Source organism: Bombina bombina, chromosome 3 (assembly GCF_027579735.1).
Source record: "Bombina bombina isolate aBomBom1 chromosome 3, aBomBom1.pri, whole genome shotgun sequence".
Lineage (NCBI taxonomy): Eukaryota > Metazoa > Chordata > Amphibia > Anura > Bombinatoridae > Bombina > Bombina bombina.
Genome location: NC_069501.1, coordinates 974,379,961 through 974,400,933, shown reverse-complemented (window position 1 = coordinate 974,400,933; position 20,973 = coordinate 974,379,961). Strand labels below are relative to the sequence as shown.

At 39.1% G+C, this 20,973-nt stretch overlaps 1 protein-coding gene across 2 annotated transcripts in view; it reads right to left on the bottom strand.

Annotated features, from left to right (window-relative positions):
- Positions 1 to 1,486: 1,486 nt before the first annotated feature.
- Positions 1,487 to 20,973, bottom strand: part of WNT10B (Wnt family member 10B) — a 74,148-nt gene continuing 54,661 nt past the window's right edge. For both annotated transcript variants that reach the window (XM_053708066.1, XM_053708065.1), the window contains one exon: positions 1,487 to 6,320. In XM_053708066.1, the coding sequence (XP_053564041.1) occupies positions 5,862 to 6,320 (459 nt within the window). In that variant the 3' untranslated portion in view covers positions 1,487 to 5,861. The remainder of the gene's footprint in view (positions 6,321 to 20,973) is intronic.

Here is a 20,973-nt window from a genome sequence, read left to right as displayed (position 1 = left end):
GTCCATCATAGATTATTGCAATAATGTCATTTTTTATGTGTAGAGGATCCGGATTCATATCATTATTTTATTGTAATATTTTATTGTGATACAGTATTGTTAAGAATAAACTAATTCTCTTACCCATACTTAATTGTTTTATAGATCATTTATATTTCTTTGCATACTATAATTGGCAATGTCTAATTTTAGATCAATATTTGATATAACATATACCCGCATTTGAACTCACTAGATATTAGGTATCACCCTCTATTAATTTATCATAGTAGATACCCTATTGCTTCTCTTAGCGCTGCTCCCCCTCTTTGCTTTATGTTTCTCCATTAACCCTTAGGGAGATTAGGGTTGTTTTTTGGGAGTCCAAGCAATATTAGGGATATAGGGGCATATGTATCAAGGTCCGTATCAATTAATAAAAAAATTGTAATAAATACCCCTATACAATTGTAGGGAGTTTTTAATCGATTGTTGGGTTTTTTGATTGCTCAATGTATCAGTTGTAAAAACCTTCAGTGAAGCCCAGAACGTGTTCCATGTGTTGATCTACTGAAACGAGTCAGCTGAGAGGTTCCAAACATACCCAGCTTGCTTGGTTTGCACTATTGTGCACCAAAATTGTGAGTACCTGTTCTGTTTGTTTGACTCTCCTTCATATACCTGTAGCAACCATGAGTAGATGGAGGTGCATGAAATGTATTTAGTGTTTACTGTTTCTTTAAAGGGGCAGCAAACATGACAAACTTTACAGTATAAATAGTTAGTGTACTTTTAACTGTTCCCTGATTTTATAAACAATAAGTAGAGTGATATTTAAAAGGACAGTCTAGGCAAAATTAAATTTTCATGATTCAGATAGTGCATGCAATTTTAAGCAACTTTCCAATTGACTTTTATCATCATTTTTTTTGTTCTTTTCGTATTCTTTGTTGAAAGCCAAACCTAGGTAGGCTCATATGCAAATTGACCTTGAAGGCCGCCTCTTATCTCAGTGCATTTTGACAGTTTTTCACAGCTAAACAGCGCTAGTTCATATGAGGAGTTAGCACTGACTGGCTAAATTGCAAGTTTGTCAAAAGAACTGAAATAAGGGGGCAGTCTGTAGAAGCTTAGATACAAGGTAATCACAGAGGTAAAAAGTATATTAATATAACTCTGTTGGTTATGCAGAACTGGGGAATGGATAATTATTTTGCTTTTATTAGTGTCCTGCAAGCCCCCTTGTCCCCTCAAAGTGACAGCACTTTTTTCCCTAATTTTTAGCAGCTGGTTGCACAGTTTTTCTATTGACTTAGTATAGTTTGTGTCTGTAACCCCTCTTCCTTGAGAAGCCAGACATAAGAGCGTATATCATGCCTAATACAGGCAATAGAAAAGGCAGCATGGCTTCTCATTGGCTGTACTGTTTGCTGAGAAATCACTGTTCAAATAGTAAAACTCTGTTGGGAAAAAAAAACTGCAGCAACATCAAGAAACTGCCAAGAAATGAAATCTAACTGCATTTTTTTATTTTTCTGTTACCTTCTACAAAACCATATCAGTGATACTTTCACCTTACAGATGATATTTACCACAAACATTACTCAAACTACCATTTGAATTAAAGGGATATGAAACCAAAACAAATAATTTCATGATTCAAATAGAGTATAAAATTCTTTCCCATTTACTTCTATTATCCAATTTGCTTTGTTCTATTGTTATCCTCGGTTGAAGTAACAGCAATGCACTACTGGAAGGTAGCTGAACTTATCAAGAGCCTGATGATAAAAAGTTCTCTGCTCAGACGAGACAATATTAAAATGTTAATTCAGCAGTGCGAGATCTCTCACAAGATTCTAAAAAATGCAGATTTTGCTTTACTTCTCCAAGGGTTGTTCCTTGCATTTCTGTATGTGAAGGAGAGACAAGCCCAGTACAATATAGCACTGCATAACATGAGAGTTCTGCTGCATTTATACTTTGTGCGTTGTGTTTTATATTACTTTTCACTTCAGATTATCTCCTTTTAAGTTTTATTAAATTTAAGCTTTGCACTTTCTATTTTGTATTTTAATGCATTAAGATTCTTTATACAGCAGGTGTATTTAGGATTGTGATGTTTCAAATTCTGATTATGCATTTACAGTTTCTTTGTAACATATTAGGGTCATACTTTGTATATTTATTTGTGTCTTTTACAGATTACAATGCACTTTGTATTTTTTCTATTTTAAATAAAACTGACAACTTTAGTTTCCCAGAGAACTTCATTACTTTCTATGTGCCCAATAGTCAAAGATTCTCTAGTTTGGAGAAAAATTATAGAGCAAACATCATAGGGGCTGAACTCACTGAATTCCATAAGAAGAAGAACAGAATCTGGATACAAAATTTCACAGGGAAGTGTAAAGTTAACAGCTGAGCACCTGGGACTCATATAAAGTCTCAGTTTGCAGCAAATCCAAAATAAACTGAATGTTTTCACTATGATTTAACTTGATTTTGACTCTAGTTTAGTATATATTTTTTTTCTGTCATTTAAATAAGTGTATTGTGATTTTTGAGCAAACTTCATCTGCATTCAGATAAAAAATCAGTGAGATCAACATGTGTAAAATTCTTACAGCATTTCATGAGAATTGTGAGAGAGCTTCAGACCATACCCTGTGAACTCCCCTTTTCAGCCCAGGGAAAACACCTGTCCTTTCCACTTTCTGAAGCTGTCAGTTTTAGTTTCCAATTGAGCACTACAAAGTGCAATGCAATTTGTAAATATATACAGAAATATACAACACATGATCCTTATTTGTTAAAGTAACACAGAAACTTACAAAGCATAATCAGAATTTGTTAAATCACAGCTGTATACAAAATCTAAATGCATTAAAATACAAATGAGAGTGCAAAACTTAAATGTAATAAAACTTGACCCAATCCGAAGTGTAAAGTAATATAAAGTACAAATTGTAACAAAACTCTCATGTTATGCAGTGCTTTACTGCCCTGTACTTGTCTCTCCTTCACATACGTAAATGCAGGGAACACTCCTTAGCAAAGTATAGCAACATTTTCCTGTCTAGAATCTTGTGAGAGATCTCGCAGTGCTGGAAGATCATTTTAGATCATCTCATCTGAGTGTAGAGGTTTGTGGGAGGCAGCTCTCATCTCTCTGGGAATTTCAGGTTCCGGCTATATTTCTTTCAGCATTCTGTTCAACACCTGTGAAGTCTGCACTATAATTTCTCTCCAAACAGGAGAATCTTGTATCATCAGGCCCCAAGTGAGAGAATACAAAGAGCCACCAATTAGCAGCTAGCTCACAGTAGTGCATTGCTGCTTGCAAGCCTTCCTAATTATTATTTTCAACAAAGGATAACAAGAGAACAAAGAACATTAGATTATAGAAGTTAAATGGAAAGTTGAATAAATTTGTATACTCTCTGAATCATGAAAGACAAATGTTGGGTTTCATGTTCCTTTAAAGGCACATTTTCTGCAGTGGACATAAAATATTGCTTAAAATATTACTGTATGAGCAGTATTTTTTGTTTATATTTTATAAAGCTGTTAAATTTAAACCCCCCGCAGCCGCCTTTGGTATTACATCACTGGATGGCCATACCTCTCGGGGTTTCTCACTAAAGACAAGTCAGGCAGTTCAGTCTATCAGAATCATTATGGCGTTCTCAATTCAGTAATAGCAATTATAGTTTAGCACCTTGCATCCAGGGCGAAATGCATTTAATGCCACACAGTGCGTAATCCCTTAACACTTTGAGAAAGTGAGGGCAGCGCCAGCTTGTGAAGCTGGATGCGAGAGCATGCTGTGCTATTTTGAATGGGTATAGGTGGTCCATGGTAGGTTACATTTAACTCATTCAGTGCTGTTTTATCAGTACACTACACTGCTCATACTGCAATGTTTCTTGTGGATTGCAGAAAAAAAAAAAAAGTTGCGTGTCCCTTACTTGAGGCCAGCAAACACATTTTACAATGCAAAATAAATATATATTTTTCAATATGCACAAACTTCTAAAGAGTGTCTAAATATTTGATCTACAGAATACATTGTAGCCTCAGTACTGGGTCTTATGTTAAGTTTGATCTACATGGCACCTGTTTAAACTAGCAGAAGGACCGGCAGTGTGTAGTCTGCACCACTGCTGAAGAATATGTGTGCTGGTGGTGTGTACTTGCAAAGTAACTGCTGTTCTGTATGTTGCATTTCACATCATGAGGGGATTCTCATACTTCTAATGTTAGCTATTTCTGTGTTAGGGACGTAAAAGAGCAATAATAAAATGTTTTAATGCATTGTAGAATTTTCTTATAGCACTATCTGTTGTCCACATAGCTATAATACACTTCCACTCCTAAGCTAAACAGGGCCACTAAGTGATGACTACGCACATATGCTGTTCTGATTGGCTCAGCAACAATGATTAGGCTAGTTGTGCATTGCTGCTTCAGAGCTGAATTTAGCTATGTGTAACCCTTTGTACAAACAATAGTAAAATAATAATTTGCTCTAACATATCCCTTTAAATAAAGGGACATCTTAATGAAAAAAATAGCTTTTTATAATTTATTAGAGTGCACCATTTTTGCATTACTAACAATAAATATCTGTGTATTTACACCCCTCAAAGGAATCACACAGGTAAAGTCCCAAGCAGGACACATCTGATGATTGCAGCTATGTGTGGCTGCCACTCCTGATTGGCTCCCAGGCTGTGTTGTAGGACTTTACCTAGGTATTTAACCCCTTTGGCTACACAAATTACATGCCGTAACAAATAGGGTTGCCAACTGTCCTCCACAAAAATACTGGACAATCTGTTGCTGACTCGGCACAATGGTAGGTAGGATCACACAATGCCTTCCCCAAAAGATCTACCTTAGCCCCCACTCTTGAACCCACCATTTATATTTTTACAGCTGAGCAGTCATTTTACCCCTTGGCTGCTAGTAACATACAAATCAATAATTTTGCCTCTTTGGCTGTCCTGTATTTTTGTGAAGATTTTACTGCCTGCTAAAATACTAGACTGTCCAGTTGAATACTGGACACTTGGTGACCCTACTAACAAATCAGCTTACAAAATGGGCAGGTCATTTTTACAGTATATAGCAGATGACTGATTGTTCTTATCACTGTATAGCTTTTTTGGCAATATGCATAAGTTTGAGTGAGAAAAGTCTCTTGTGAAAGAAAGTGCTGTTTTTTCATTTGCCAAAATGTGTCTTTAAAGCTGAAAAATATTTTACTTTTTTTTTTAAATAAAATTCCGGAATAAAGAGGGTTGTTTCACTAAAGAGACATATTAACTTAGTGCATATTGTGCTTAGAGTCCATATAACATTCCTGCCTTTGTGTTTTTTCTTGTTTAAGAAGATTTCCCTGTGCTTGCAGGAAATACATTTATTTATGACTATGTTGCAACAGTATCAGACCACAAAACGCCTGCAGCTTCTCATACCAGTTATATCAGAGTTACTGTACCACTATCTAGACAGAAGCTAAACATATAAAATGGTAGAATAATCTATATGTCCCATGTTGCTTTTCAGTGCTTCTGTTTTCATTATTTTGTTATATTTAACATTTTATAACTCTGAAACATTGTGGTGGGATAGAAGAAAAAAATCTGTGTTTTCAAGGTCTGAATATCACTGTTATTTCCATGTGAGTTTGAGTCCAATGATATCCAACGGTCTGAAGGCAACTAAAGACAAACTTAAAGTTCCTTTTGATGGTGACCCATTGTTCATATACATTTTATATACAGAGCTGCATACCCTTCCAGTACTATAAAATAATAAATTAAATGAAAAAAATGTGACAGTCCAAATAAAAGAGCTTGTAACTCAAGTCTGAATTATTTGCAGACATTGACCCACTGAGTGACACGGCACTCCTCACACATCACATAACAACACCAGTGGAATCGGCAGTTACATCGTTCCCTACGGGTCTGCATTAGTATGTTGTGCCCTCGACCACAGCACAGGCTGGCACAGCTGTCCATCTGCTGGCTTGTCTTGTTGCATACTCGCCCTTGAGTCCCTGGCGAGTCCACACGGGGGTCTCTTTCACAAAAGTCAGGAGACTTCTCAAAATAAACAAGCTCACGAGCTAAGCGTTTTTTATTAAGCCGTGGATGGAAGGCTCCACTGTTTTTGTTGCGTGAGTTAACAAAGACTGCACGTTGCAGTTTGTCCCGCAATAGGGTGCTGACAGCACGGAAGTCTGGCGTCACATGCCAACATGTCTTGAACTGGCAACTTCCCGATGTTCCGTGGCACTTGCACCTCCGTTTCATATTCTCTGTCACTGCCTGCAAAAAAGTATAAAATCACAGGTCAGCAAGAGTGTTGGCTTTGCAGTTATCCATAACGCAACATTATTAGTTTCAGAAAGTTTTTTCAGCCTTTAAAGATTTTGATAAAGATTTTACCACCACAAATATGTGGAGGTTAATTTTGAAAGTTATTAAAATTGGCTTCATATGTTAGCATTTATGTTACTTTTATTATGCTATTGGATGTGTGTATGTAGAGCATTCCAATGGGATTTAACCTTGCAAAATGGTCTTTAGCATAGTACATAATTGTGTGTGCCTAATATTTACTTAAAATTCATTAAAGGGACATAAAAATGCAGAAAGAAAATGGTATAATGAACATGTTATTAATGTGCTATTTCTTAAAATTAGCTATGTATTTAACCACTGCAAATGGGTTAAACACCTAGTTAAATGTATAGTTCAAGTGAGATCCAGAGCAGCAATCAGTGCACTAGACAGGTTCAGGATTAGCAATGCTCCACTGGGAGCTAGCTAAACATATCTGCTTAGCTAGTGTCATGTGGCTGAGCAGCTAGGTCCCTGTATTGCATTGCTGCTCCTGAGCCTTTTTAAATGATACCAAGAAACTGAAGCAAAATTGATAATAGAAGTACATTGAAAAGTCCCTTTAAACTGTATTCTCTATCTAAACTACGTAATTTACTAGGAATCATGAGTTCATGACCCCACCTACAAGTCTCCCTGAACACAAATTATGCAATTTGGTGAAGGTTGCAGGTCAGGGGGAAAATGAAGCTCGACAACCTTATTCTATGCTACTAACTTATTCATTTTTCCCTTTTTTCTGTTTTACCTATGGGTGAAGATTCTTCATGGGATTAAACCAAATAAATAATGAAAAGTAATAATGAAGCTGAACCTTGTTCATGATGTTGAAAATGCATTTAGGTTTCTAATTCTAGACAACTAAAAGAGTTATGTGGCTAAAAAGCTGCATTCCATATTTTTTTACTTCCATAGGACTGTAAATCATTAGTGTTTAATTAGTGCGCTCTGTGTGAGGGCATTTAAGAAGACTTTATCAGCTAATCTCTGCTGTACGCTGGCACTTCATCTCTTTCTGCACAATGGAATTCCCCTACGGCATGTGACATGCTGCTATACTGGTGTTAAGTTGTAAACAAAGATTTGGGCCTGATCAGGCCGCTTCATGTACTGCTACTTGCCTTCGAGGTAGTGAGAACTAGCGCAGCGAAGGGGGTAAGTAGTGCAGGGATGTGCAGCAAATGTAAATCTATATCTATATAAATATATTTATGTTAATATGTGTATATACACATACATACATATTTATATAAGCATATACATATATATTTATAGTCAACACACAGTTCCCATAGACCACAATGTAAAGGCACTTTTTAGTGCCGTTTTTTTCTAACACCCCACAGGCACCAATTTTAGCCCCCCCCCCCAAAACTGCAAAAAGTGCAGTTGTTTTTTTGTTTTTGTTTTTAAAGACAAATTTAAAAAAACAACAAAAAACTTACACAAAGGGACACTAAACCCCCAAATTTTCTTTCATGAATCAGGTAGAGAATACAATTTTAAATAACATTCCAATTTACTTCTATTATCTAATTTGTAACATTCTTTAGATATACTTTGTTTAAGAAATAGCAATGCACATGGGTGAGCCAATCACATGAGGCATCTATGTGCAGCCACCAATCAGCATCTACTGAGCATATCTAGATATGCTTTTCAGCAAATAATATAAAGTAAATGAAGCAAATTAGATAATAGAAGTAAATGAGAAAGTTGTTTAAAATTGTATGCTCTTTCTAAATCATGAAAGAAAAATGTTGTGTCCCTTTAAGTTTGGGGGCATTTGGGGGACATTTATAAAATTAACCAGAGATCTAATCTCTGATTTATTTTATAAGCGCTAATTGCTACCACGAGTTTGCGGTAGCATTAACCAGCCACTTGTAATGGCTGGTTATTTATCGCATGTCTGCAAAGGGGCAAATTTGCTGTTTGTGGGTGAGCGATAAATTAGCACTCCACTTCTAATCTAGCCCTTAAAAGGTATGTAGATATTTTGGAGAACAATACCTAACCCCTTTGTTACCAGGAATTTTAGAGAAAAACTTGCCTAAAGTGTCGGAAACATAAAATTATATATATATATATATATATATATATATATATATATATATATATATATATATATATATATATATATATATATATACACAGGCATTTATTTATTTTTTCTGTGGATAGTGATGATTATATTATATGTATGTATAAATATATATATATATAGTATAAATATATATATATATAGTATATATATATATATATATATATATATATATATATATATATAGTATATATATATATATATATATATATATATATATATTATCACTATCCACAGAAGAAACCTGTAGCTATCTAATTGCAAGAAAAAAATCTCAACATTTTTCATCCTCTGATTCAGCTAAGACCAAACTTATATATTTTTTATTATGTTTGATCATTTTATGGTCTTTATCTGCAGCTATGTCATGGGGGTATTATGGCCTAGGTCTGTACCTAGGACGGCTGTTTTGGGGAAGATGGGAGGGGCAGCACTTTTTGATTAACTTTTAGGGCTATATTATGGGGTGATACAGGCCGTTCACTGTGCCGCCATCAGATCTCAGAGTGATTACTGCAGGGCATGCACAGCACTAGCAGCACGTAGAGAACACATGAATGAGGAATGGAGCCTGTTCTGGAGCAGTAGCACCTTGTTGATTTCCCCAAAGGCGCACAATCCATTTCTGTCCCCAAGCTTTTAGAATAGGTTGGGGATTTCAGCAGGTACAAGGGCAGGTAATGGTATTTTCTTTCCTAAGATATGGGGAGTCCACAACTCTATTCAATTACTAGTGTGAATATCACTCCTGGCCAGCAGGAGAAGGCAAAGAGCACCACAGCAAAACTGTTAAGTGTCACTCCCCTACCCATAATCCCTAGTCATTCTCTTTGCCTCTGTCAATGGAGGAGGTGAAGTTTGGTGTCTGAAGAAATTAATTCCTTTTTTGGGTACTTTTCCCTGCAAGCAATGATTTGGGTTTAGCTGAGTCCAAGTTATTCTCTTCAGTAGGCCCAGACCATGACACTCTCACCACTATGCTTGACTGTAGGCAAGACACACTTGTCTTTGTACTCCTCACCTAGTTGTTGACACACACGCTTGACACCATCTGAACCAAATAAGTTTATCTTGGTCTCATCGGACCACAGGACATGTTTCCAGTAATCCATGTTCTTAGTCTGCTTGTCTTCAGCAAACTGTTTGCGGGCTTTCTTGTGCATCATCTTTAGAAGAGGCTTCCTTCTGGGATGACAGCCATGCAGACCAATTTGATGCAGTGTGCGGCGTATGATCTGAGCACTGAAAGGCTGGCCCCCCACCCCTATAACCTCTGCAGCAATGCTGGCAGCACTCATACGTCTTTTTCCCAAAGACAACCTCTGGATATGACTTTGATCAACCATGGCGAGGCCTGTTCTGAGTAAACCTGTTCTGTTTCAGGGTCTTGCCAATCTACTAATAGCCTATGCCATCTTTATGTAGAGCAGCAATTCTTTTTTTCAGATCCTCAGAGAGTTCTTTGCCATGAGGTGCCATGTTCTTCCAGTGACCAGTATGAGAGAGTGTGAGAGTGATAACACCAAATTTAACACACCTGCTCCCCATTAACACCTGAGACCTTGTAACACTAACCTTTTACATGACACTGGGGAGGGAACATGGCTAATTGGGCCCAATTTGCACATTTACACTTAGGGGTGTACTCACTTTTGTTGCCAACGGTTTAGACATTAATGGCTGTGTGTTGAGTTATTTTGAGGGGACAGCAAATTTACACTGTTATGCATGCTGTACGCTCACTACTTTACATTGTAGCAAAGTGTCATTTCTTCAGTGTTTTCACATAAAAAGATATAATAAAATATTTACAAAAATGTTAGGGGTGTACTCACTTTGTATGATACTGTAAGTGCTTTTTGTCTTCTAGGGATTGGAGACTTTCACTTTAGTAACTGACGGCTAGATTACGAGTTTTGCGTTATGGCTCATAATGCTGCTTTTTCACTACCGCCGGTATTACGAGTCATGTAGGTATAGCTGTACCGCACACTTTTTTGGCCGTAATGCAACGTAACTACCGCACCTTTCAAAATGTCCTTTTTCAATGGGACTTCCATAGCACCGCTATTACGAGTTTTGCCTGGGAGGTCAAAAAGTGAGCGTTACAGCCCATACAGTCAAGATTCGTTCCGCCATCTAAAGTCAGTAGTTATGGGTTGCGCTACAAAGCTGTAGCATAAAACTCATAACTAAAGTATTACAAAGTACACTAACACCCATAAACTACCTATTAACCCCCTAAACCGAGGCCCTCCCACATTGCAAACACTATAATAAATGTATTAACCACTAATCTGCCGCTCCGGACATCGCCGCCACTATAATAAACATATTAACCCCTAAACCGCTGCACTCCCGCATCGCAAACACTAGTTAAATATTATTAACCTCTAATGTGCCGTCCCCAATATCACCGCTGCCACTATACTAAAGTTATTAAACCCTAAACCTAACCCTAACCCTAGGTCTAACCCTAACACCCCTAACTTTAATATAATTAAAATAAATCTAAATAAAATTACTATCAATAACTAAATAATTCCCATTTAAAACTAAATACCTACCTGTAAAATAAACCCTAAGATAGCTACAATATAAATAATAGTTACATTGTATCTATCTTAGGTTTTATTTTTATTTCACAGCTAAGTTTGTATTTATTTTAACTAGGTAGAATAGATAGTAAATAGTTATTAACTATTTACTAACTATCTAGTTAAAATAAATACAAATTTACCTGTAAAATAAAACCTAACCTGTCTTACACTAACACCTAACATTACACTACAATTAAATCAATTACATTAATTAAATACAATCAATTAAATTACACAAAATAAAAAAGAAATGATCAAATATTTAAACTAATTACAACTAATCTAATAGCCCTATCAAAATAAAAAAGTCCCCCCCAAAAATAAAAAAAACGCTAGCCTAAACTAAACTGCCAATAGCCCTTAAAAGGGTATTTTGTGGGCATTGCCCCAAAGAAATCAGCTCTTTTACCTGTAAAAAAAATACAAACAATCCCCCCAACAGTAAAACCCACCACCCAGACAACCAAATTCCCCAAATAAAACCCTGTCTAAATAAACCTAAGCTCCCCATTGCCCTTAAAAGGGAATATGGATGGGCATTGCCCTTTAAAGGGCATTTAGCTCTTTTTTAGCTCAAAGTCCCTAACCTACAAATAAAACTCACCCAATAAACCCTTAAAAAAAACCTAACACTAACCCCCGAAGATCCACTTACAGTTTTTGAAGACCTGACATCCATCCTCAATGAATCCGGGAGAAGTCTTCATCCAAGTGGCAAGAAGTCCTCAACGAATCCGAGAGAAGTCTTCATCCAAGCAGCAAGAAGTCATCCTCCGATTGGCAGAAGTCTTCATCCAGACGGCATCTTCCATCTTCATCCTTCCAACGCGGAGCGGGTCCATCTTCAAGACATCTGGCGAGGAGCATCCTCTTCATACGGTCTCAGCCGTATACTGAAGGTTCCTTTAAATGACGTCATCCAAGATGGCGTCCCCTGAATTCAGATTGGCTGATAGAATTCTATCAGCAAATCGGAATTATAGGTGAAAAAATCCTATTGGCTTATTGCATCAGCCAATAGGATTGAGCTTGCATTCTATTGGCTGTTCCAATCAGCCAATAGAATGTGAGCTTCAATCCTATAGGCTGATCCAATCAGCCAATAGGATTGAGCTTGCATTCTATTGACTGTTACAATCAGCTAATAGAATGCAAGCTCAATCCTATTGGCTGATTGGATCAGCCAATATGATTGAAGCTTAATCCTATTGGCTGATTGCATCAGCCAATAGGATTTTTTCATCTTTAATTCCGATTGGCTGATAGAATTCTATCAGCCAATTGGAATTCAAGGGACGCCATCTTGGATGAGGTCATTTAAAGGAACCTTCAGTGTACGACTGGGACCGTATGAAGAGGATGCTCCACGCCGGATGTCTTGAAGATGGAGCTGCTCCGCGTCAGAAGGATGAAGATAGAAGATGCTGTCTGGATGAAGACTTCTTGCAGCTTGGATGAAGACTTCTCCCGGATTTGTTGAGGACTTCTTGCCGCTTGGATGAAGACCTCTCCCGGATTCAATGAGGATGGATGTCTGGTCTGGCCTGTTCAGGGCAATGGGGAGCTTAGGTTTAGTTAGATAGGGTTTTATTTGGGGGGGGGGGTTTGTTGTGTGGGTGGTGGGTTTTACTGTTGGGGGTTGTTTGTATTTTTTTTTACAGGTAAAAGAGCTGATTCCTTTGGGGCAATGCCCCGCAAAAGGCCCTTTTAAGGGCTATTGGCAGTTTAGTTTAGGCTAGGGGTTTTTTATTTTGGGGGAGGGGGCTTTTTTATTTTGATAGGGCTATTAGATTAGGTGTAATTAGTTTAAATATTTGATAATTTCTTTTTTATTTTGTGTAATTTAGTGTTTTTTATTTTTTGTAATTTAGTTATTGTATTTAATTTATGTAATTTATTTAATTGTAGTGTAATTTTTGGTGTTAGTGTAAGACAGGTTAGGTTTTATTTTACAGGTAAATTTGTATTTATTTTAACTAGATAGTTAGTAAATAGTTAATAACTATTTACTAACTATTCTACCTAGTTAAAATAAATACAAACTTACCTGTAAAATAAAAATAAAACCTAAGCTAGCTACAATGTAACTATTAGTTATATTGTAGCTAGCTTAGGGTTTATTTTACAGGTAAGTATTTAGTTTTAAATATGTATTAGTTAGGTAATAATAGTAAGCTTTATTTAGATTTATTTTAATTATATTAAAGTTAGGGGTGTTAGGGTTAGGGTTAGACTTAGGGTTAGGTTTAGGGGTTAATTTATGTATTTAGTGTTAGTAATGTGGGAGGCCAGAGGTTTAGGGGTTAATAACTTTAGTATAGTGGCGGCGGTGACATTGGGGGCTGCAGATTAGGGATTAATAAGTGTAGGTAGGTAGAGACGACATTGGGGGCGGCAAATTAGGGATTAATAAGTGTAGGTAGGTGTCGGAGACATTGGGGGCGTCAGATTAGGGGTTAATAACTGTAATGTAGATGGCGGCGACGTTGGGGGTGGCAGATTAGGGGTTAATAACTGTAATGTAGGTGGTGGCGATGTTAGGGGTGGTAGATTAGGGGTTAATAAGTGTAATGTAGGTGTCGCAACATTGGGGGCGGCAGATTAGGTGTAAACATAACTTTTCTTTGCCCATAGGAATCAATGGGGCTGCGTTACGGAGCTTTACACTCCTTTTTTGCAGGTGTTAGGATTTTTTTCAACCGGCTCTCCCCATTGATGTCTATAGGGAAATCGAGCACGAGTACGTAAAACCAGTTCAAAACAGCGCTGGTATTTGTGTGCGGTATGGAGCTCAACGCTGCCATATTGCCAGCTAATGCCGGGTTTTTGAAAACCTGTAATAGCAGTGCTATTAAAGGTGAGCGGTGGAAATAACTTGCTAGTTAGTACCAAGCCGCTCATAACGCAAAACTCATAATCTTGCCGTGAGTTAATTCTGCGGCATTATTGGGACATATAAAATCTTTTATAAATAGGATTTTCTGAGGCAGTGTGCAGGCACTAGTATGTGGAGACTAAGAAGTTAAGTTTCTCCTCATAGGGGAATGTTAACATTGTGGAACATTTTATACTAATCTCTCCTATGATGTGGACTGTTTTAATGGGGCATTTTGTCAGATGGATATGAGGAGGCTTTTATTTTTCTTATAGTTTAAAAAAAAAAAAAAAAAAAAAGCGTTTCAAAATCTTTTTCTTAAGGGAAGCATTAAAAAAAATCAGTTTGTTTCAATCTAGAACGCGCGCTTTTACTTGCGACACAGTTCCTATGTGCCAGTGCCGGTCATGTGATCATTTGTTTATCCGACATGGAGTGAAGTGGCATCTTCCCCTCAGCACGGCTCGATGAAGTAGTCATTCGTGAGCTGTATCTGACTACTTGTAAGCCTCTGGAGGACGGTAGGACACATATGCTAAGGTGTAGAGATCCTGTGTGTATTTTTTTTTTAGACAATTATTTTTGTGTAACCGCTCTGTCAGTTTGAAGTCCAGTCTTAAAGTGACAGAATTTTTAATAAATTTTTTTTTTTTTTTTTCCTTTACTTTTGGGACCAAAATTATTCTGTGTAGCTATGGACATGGAACAAGAAGGTACCTTTGATAAATGTTTATTATGTCTTGAGGCCAAAATTGTTTTGCCCATGCAATTTTGTTCTACATTTTTTGACAGTACATTAGAGTGTAAAGACAAACTTCTGCCCTTTGTGCCTTATGTCTCTCAGGATGATGTTGTTCAGGCATTGACACAGCTTTCTCCTCAAACGTCCCAAGCCTTAATAGCGTCACATACAGTGCCTTGCAGTTCCTCTCAGCCTCCAGAGTTTTTTGCCTCCAGATTTTGCTGCACAGGTATCTTCTGCGATATCTACGGGATTATCTGTTTTTCCTTTGTTGGGGAAACGCGAGCAAATCTAAAAAAGGTGTCTGCCCCATCTGCTGCAAAACAGGTTGTCCTCCCTCATAACTCTGAGGAGGAGGTTACCTTGGTAGCTTCTGAGGGTGAAATCTCAGATTCTGACTGTATAATTCCTTTATCTGATGCTGAAAAGGTAAACTTCAGGTTTAAGCGTGAACACCTTCGTGTACTGTTAAAGGAGGTATTGGAGACTTTGGACGACTCCGACTCACCTGTCACAGTCAACCCTAAAAAAATCTAGTAAGCTTAACAAATACTATGATGTTCCTGCCTTTGTGGAAGTGTTTCCTGTTCAAGACCATGTGACTGAGATTATTTCACAGGAATGGGAGAAGCCAGGGCCAGGGATACCTTTCACCCCATTTTCCATCTTTAAAAAGATGTTTCCTGTTGCTGACTCCATTAAAGATTCATGGCGCACAGTGCCTAAAGTAGAGGGGGTTATATCTACTCTGGCTAAGAGAACTACGATCCCTATAGAGGATAGCTGCTACTTTAAGGATCCTATAGACAAGAAGCTGGAGGCTTATTTGAAAAAGATGCATGTTCACCAGGGCAACCTGCAATTTGCATTGCCACAGTAGCAAGTGCTGCATCCTATTGGTGCGATGCCTTGTCTGAATCAATTTTAGTAGAGACTCCATTGGAGGAGATCCAGACAGGATTAAGGTTCAAACTAGCCAATTTCTTTTTTTCTGATGCTATCATACAAATTATTAGACTGGGAGCCAAGATGTCTGGCTTCTCTGTCTTGGCCTGCAGGGCTTTGTGGCTTAAATCTTGGTCAGCTGATGTTACCTCCAAGTCCAAGCTTCTGGCACTTCCTTTTCCAAGACCTTGTTTGGACCTGGTCTAGCAGAAATAATTTCTGATATTACAGGTATAAAAGGATCTTTTCTACCGCAAGACAAGAAAAACAGGACTAAAGGACGCCTGTTCCTTTCGTAACTTCAAAGGTCAAAAGTCTCCCTATTCTAAGCAGGAGCAGTCCAAGTCTTCTTGGACTCCCAATTAGCCTTGGAACAAGGGGAAGCAATCAAAGATACCCTCAGCTGAGTCTAAGGGGTATATTTATTATAGTGCGGACGGACATGATACAATGTAGCGTATCATGTCTGCCGCACATCGATAAATGCAGACGGCATACACTGTTGGCATTTATCATTGCTCCAGCAGTTCTTGTGAATTGCTGGTGCAATACTGCCCACTGCAGATTCATGGCCAATCACCCGCTAAGCAGGGGATGCCAATCAGCCCGATCGTATTGGATCAGGTTGATTTCTGTCTGCCGCCTCAGTGCAGGCAGACAAGTTATGGAGCAGCGGTCTTTAGAAACAAGGGGCATCAAGTTCCATACAGAGCTTGATAAATTGACCCCTTTGTCAGCATGAAGGGTCCCCCCAATCTGGGATCAGATCAAGTGGAGGGCAGACTTTCCCTGTTTTGTCATGCCTGGATACGGGATGTCCCAGATCCTTGGGCTGTGGACATAGTTTCTCAGGGTTGCAAAATAGAATTCAAATCTTGCCCTCCAAGGGGCAGCATCCACCTCTCAAGACTATCTGCAGATCAGGTAAAAAGAGAGGCATTCTTTAGCTGCGTCCAGGACCTTTCCTCCCTAGGAGTGAATGTTCCAGTTCCAGTAAGGGAACAGGGCCCAGGATTCTTTTCAAATCTGTTTGTGGTTCCCAAAAAAGAGGGAACTTTCCGACCCATTCTAGACTTAAAGTGTCTCAACAAGTTTCTCAGAGTACCCTCCTTCAAAATGGAAACCATTAGTTACATTCTTCCTTTGGTCCAAGAGGGTCAGTTCATGATGATCATAGACCTGAAGGAATGCGTATCTTCATGTTCCCATCCACAGGGATCATCACAAGTTCCTGAGATTTGCCTTTCTAGACAAACAGTTTCAGTTTGTGGCTCTTCCGTTTGGCCTTGCCACAGCTCCCAGAATTTTCTCAAAGATTCTGGGGGCTCTTTTGGCAATGATCAGGTCTCGGGTTATTGCAGTGGTACCCTACATGGACGACATACTGGTTCAGGCACCATCTTTTTAACAAGCAAACTCTCATACAGATATCTTGTTGTCTTTTCTACGTTCCCACAGATGGAAAGTTAATCTGGAAAAGAGTTTCATTGTTCCAGCTACAAGGGTAGTTTTCTTAGGGACCATAATAGATTCCCTATCTATGAAAAGTTTTCTGATAAAGGCCAGAGAATCCAAAATTTTCTCCTCATGCCTCTCTCTACAGTCTACTGTTCGGCCATCAGTAGCTCAATGTATGGAGGTCATTGGTCTGATGGTCATTTTCATGGACATCATTCCCTTTGCTCGATTCCATTTGAGAGCTCTTGAATTATGCATGCTCAGACAATGGAACGGAGACCATTTGGATCTGTCTCAGAGGATAGATCTAGACCAGTCGACAAGAGACTCTCTTCCGTGGTGGCTTTCTCAGGAGCATCTGTCTCAGGGCACATGGACGCCAGCCTGCTAGGCTGGGGAGCAGTCTGGAACTCATTAAAGGCTCAGGGACTATGGATTCAGGAGGAGTCTGCTCTCCCCATAAACATCTTGGAGTTGAGAGCGATTTACAATTCTCTGATGGCTTGGCCTCAGTTGTCCTTAGCCCGGTTTATCAGGTTCCAATCGGACAGCATCACCTCAGTGGCTTACATGAACCACCAGGGAGGATCTTGGAGTTCCTTAGCCATGAAGGAGGTGGTATGGATTATTCAGTGGGCGGAAGCTCACAATTGTTGTCTATCTGCCATCCACATTCTAGGAGTGGACAACTGAGAGGCGGATTTCCTGAGCAGACAGACATTTCATCACGGGGAGTGGGTCCTCCGACTGGAGGTGTTCTCCAGTTTAACCCTCAAGTAGGGGGTGCTGGAGTTGGATCTCGTCAGAACGCCAAGCTTCCAAGGTACGGTTCAAGGTCAAGAAATTCTCAGGCTGCCCTGATAGATGCTCTGGGGGTTCCTTGGGATTTTGGTCTAGCATTCCTGTTTCCTCTGTTTGCGCTCCTTCCATGAGTCATTGCTCGTATCAAACAGGAGAGAGCATCAGTAATACTAATAGCTCCGGCATGGCCTCGCAGGATCTGGTATGCAGACCTAGTAAAGATATCATTTTTGCAACCTTGAAAGTTGCCTCTGAGGAAGGAACTTCTAACTCAGGGTCCATTCCTCCATCCAAATCTCGTTTCTCTGCCTGCTTGAAAATTGAACACTTTGTTCCGTCTAAGCATGGATTTTCGGTCGGTCATTGAGACCATTATCCAGGCTCGCAAGCCGGTTACTTGAAAAATGTATCATAAGGTGTGGTGTAAATACCTTTATTGGTGAGAATCCAAGGGCTACTCTTGGAGTAGGGTCAGGATTCCTAGAATTTTGTCTTTTCTCCAGGAAGGTCTGGAGAGGGGATTGTCAGTCAGTTCTCTGAAAGGTCAGATTTCTGCATTATCTATTTTGTTACACAAGCATCTGGCGGATGTGCTAGATGTTCAATCTTTTTGTCAGGCCCTGGTCAGAATCAGGCCTGTGTTTAAACCTGTTGCTCCTCCTTGGAGCCTTAACATTGTTCTTAAAGTTTTGCAACAGGCTCCGTTTGAGCAAATGCATTCCATAGATATTAAGTTGTTGTCTTGGAAGGTTTTGTTTCTTCTTGCTATCTCTTCTGCTCGGAGAGTCTCTGAACTCTCGGCTTTGCAGTGTGATTCACCTTACCTTATCTTTCTTACCAATAAGGCGGTTATTCATACTAAATTGGGGTTTCTTCCTAAAGTGCTTTCTGATAGAAATATTAATCAGGAAATTGTTGTTCCTTCTCTCTTTCCAAATCCTTCTTCTCATAAGGAACGTCTGTTGCACAACTTGGATGTTGTACGTGCTCTAAAATTCTACCTACAGGCGACTAAGGATTTTCACTAGTCCCTGTTTGTTTCTCAGGAAAGCGTAAAGGGTCAGAAGGCTACTGCTACTTCTCTTTCCCTCTGGTTGAGAAGTGTGATTCGTTTTGCTTATGAGACTGCTGGTCAGCAGCCTCCTGAGAGAATTACAGCTCATTCCACTAGGACTGTCTCCTCCTCTTGGGCGTTTAAAAATGAAGCTTCTGTGGAACAGATTTTCAAGACTGCAACTTGGTCCTCTCTGCATACTTTTCCCAAATTTTACAAATTTGATACTTTTGCTTCGGCTGAGGCTTCCTTTGGGAGAAAAGTTCTTCAAGTGGTGGTGTCTTCTGTTTAGGTCTGCCTTTCTTGTTCTCCCTCCTTATTCATTCAGTGTCCTCTAGTTTGGGTATTGGTTCCCACTAGTAATTGAATGATGCCGTGGACTCTCCATTTCTTAGGAAAGAAAACAAAATGTATGCTTACCTGATACAAAAATGTCTTTCCGGATATGGAAAGTCCACGACCCACCATTTATTAAGACAGTTATTTTTTACTAATCTTAAGGCACCTCTCCACCTTTGTATTATTCCTTTTTTCCTTTTCCCTTCAGTCGAATGACTGGGGATTATGTGTAGGGGAGTGACATTTAACAGCTTTGCTGTGGTGCTCTTTGCCTCCTCCTGTTGATCAGGAGTGATATTCCCACTAGTAATTGAATGACGTTGTGGACTCTCCATATCCGGAAAGAAAGAAATTTATCAGGTAAGCATACATTTTGTTTTTCTGGTGTGTGTGTGTGTGTGTGTGGGGGAAATAAAAATATATCCTGACAACAAAAATACCCCAGTGCTTTTTCATTTTTTCATTCGCTGAACACCCATATAAGCAGAAGAGAGGCTGTAAGACTGGATCTATGTTCAAGTGCACAGTACCACTCCAGCCATCTAGTCTGTCCTCACCTAAGTAACAAGCACCAGGGAACTGTCAGTAACTAACTGAGTGAAGCCCCAAGTTTACTTTTGAAAAACAAAAAGAGCTCCTGAGAGGAGCTTACAGAGACTGCTGACGTTATCAAAATTGTGCATAGAAAAGCATCTCCTTAATTAGGTCAATAATCTGTGTATTATTATGAGTGAAAGGGGTGCAGTAAACCTAAAGCCAGAATCTAGATCTGTTACATGAGTAAATCAATGGAGTGCTTGTTGCAGGGAGTTGTAAGAAGAGTAGTTTATAGGAAAGGCCGCTCTAAATAGAGCTAATACTATATGGAGATTTTTTCAAATATATTTTAAATATTTTAAAAATCTCCATATGGTATTAGCTCTATTTAGAGCGCCCTTTCCTATAAACTACTCTTCTTACAATTCCCCCTGAGAAGCATAGAGGAAGCTTCTAATAGTGAAAGGAGCTTATACCCACTAGCGCAAAATCTATATCTCTTTTGACATTTGTTGCAGGGAGTGCAAAGCAACATGGGCAGTGGGTACATTTCTTATAGGTATGAATTAGTTAAAGGCAATGGGGGTGTCTGGAATACAGCAACTAACAGCTTGAGTGCAAAAAGCAAATATTTGAAAATGTAATGCTACACATCATGACCAAGAGTGCCGTAGCTGCGGAGGATCACACTGCCTAATCACCAATCCAAGAAAGAAGATGCAGGCACTGCTTGGAGTAAAATAGTGTAGCCCAGACAAGGCAAACAGAGATGGGGAATCGTCTTACGTGTTTCGCGCACCCTAGTGGTGCTTAATCAGCCAATAGGATTTAAGCAGCTCTCATCCTATTGGCTGGTTTGAATATTTCAGCCAATAGGAATGCAAGGTACCCAAAATATAAAACGGGTACCTTGCATTCAATCTTTGTGCGGTGGAGATTGCATGAAGAGGAGCGTCCACGCTGGATGTCGTTGTCGCCGCCGGTACTGCTCAGTTCTGCGCCGCCACAGCTCTGCGCCACCAGGATGAAGGTAGAAGATGCCCCGTTGATGGATGAAGATGTCGCCGTCTGGATGAAGACTTGTCGCCGCCTGGATGAAGATAATTGTCTGGACTTCAGGAAC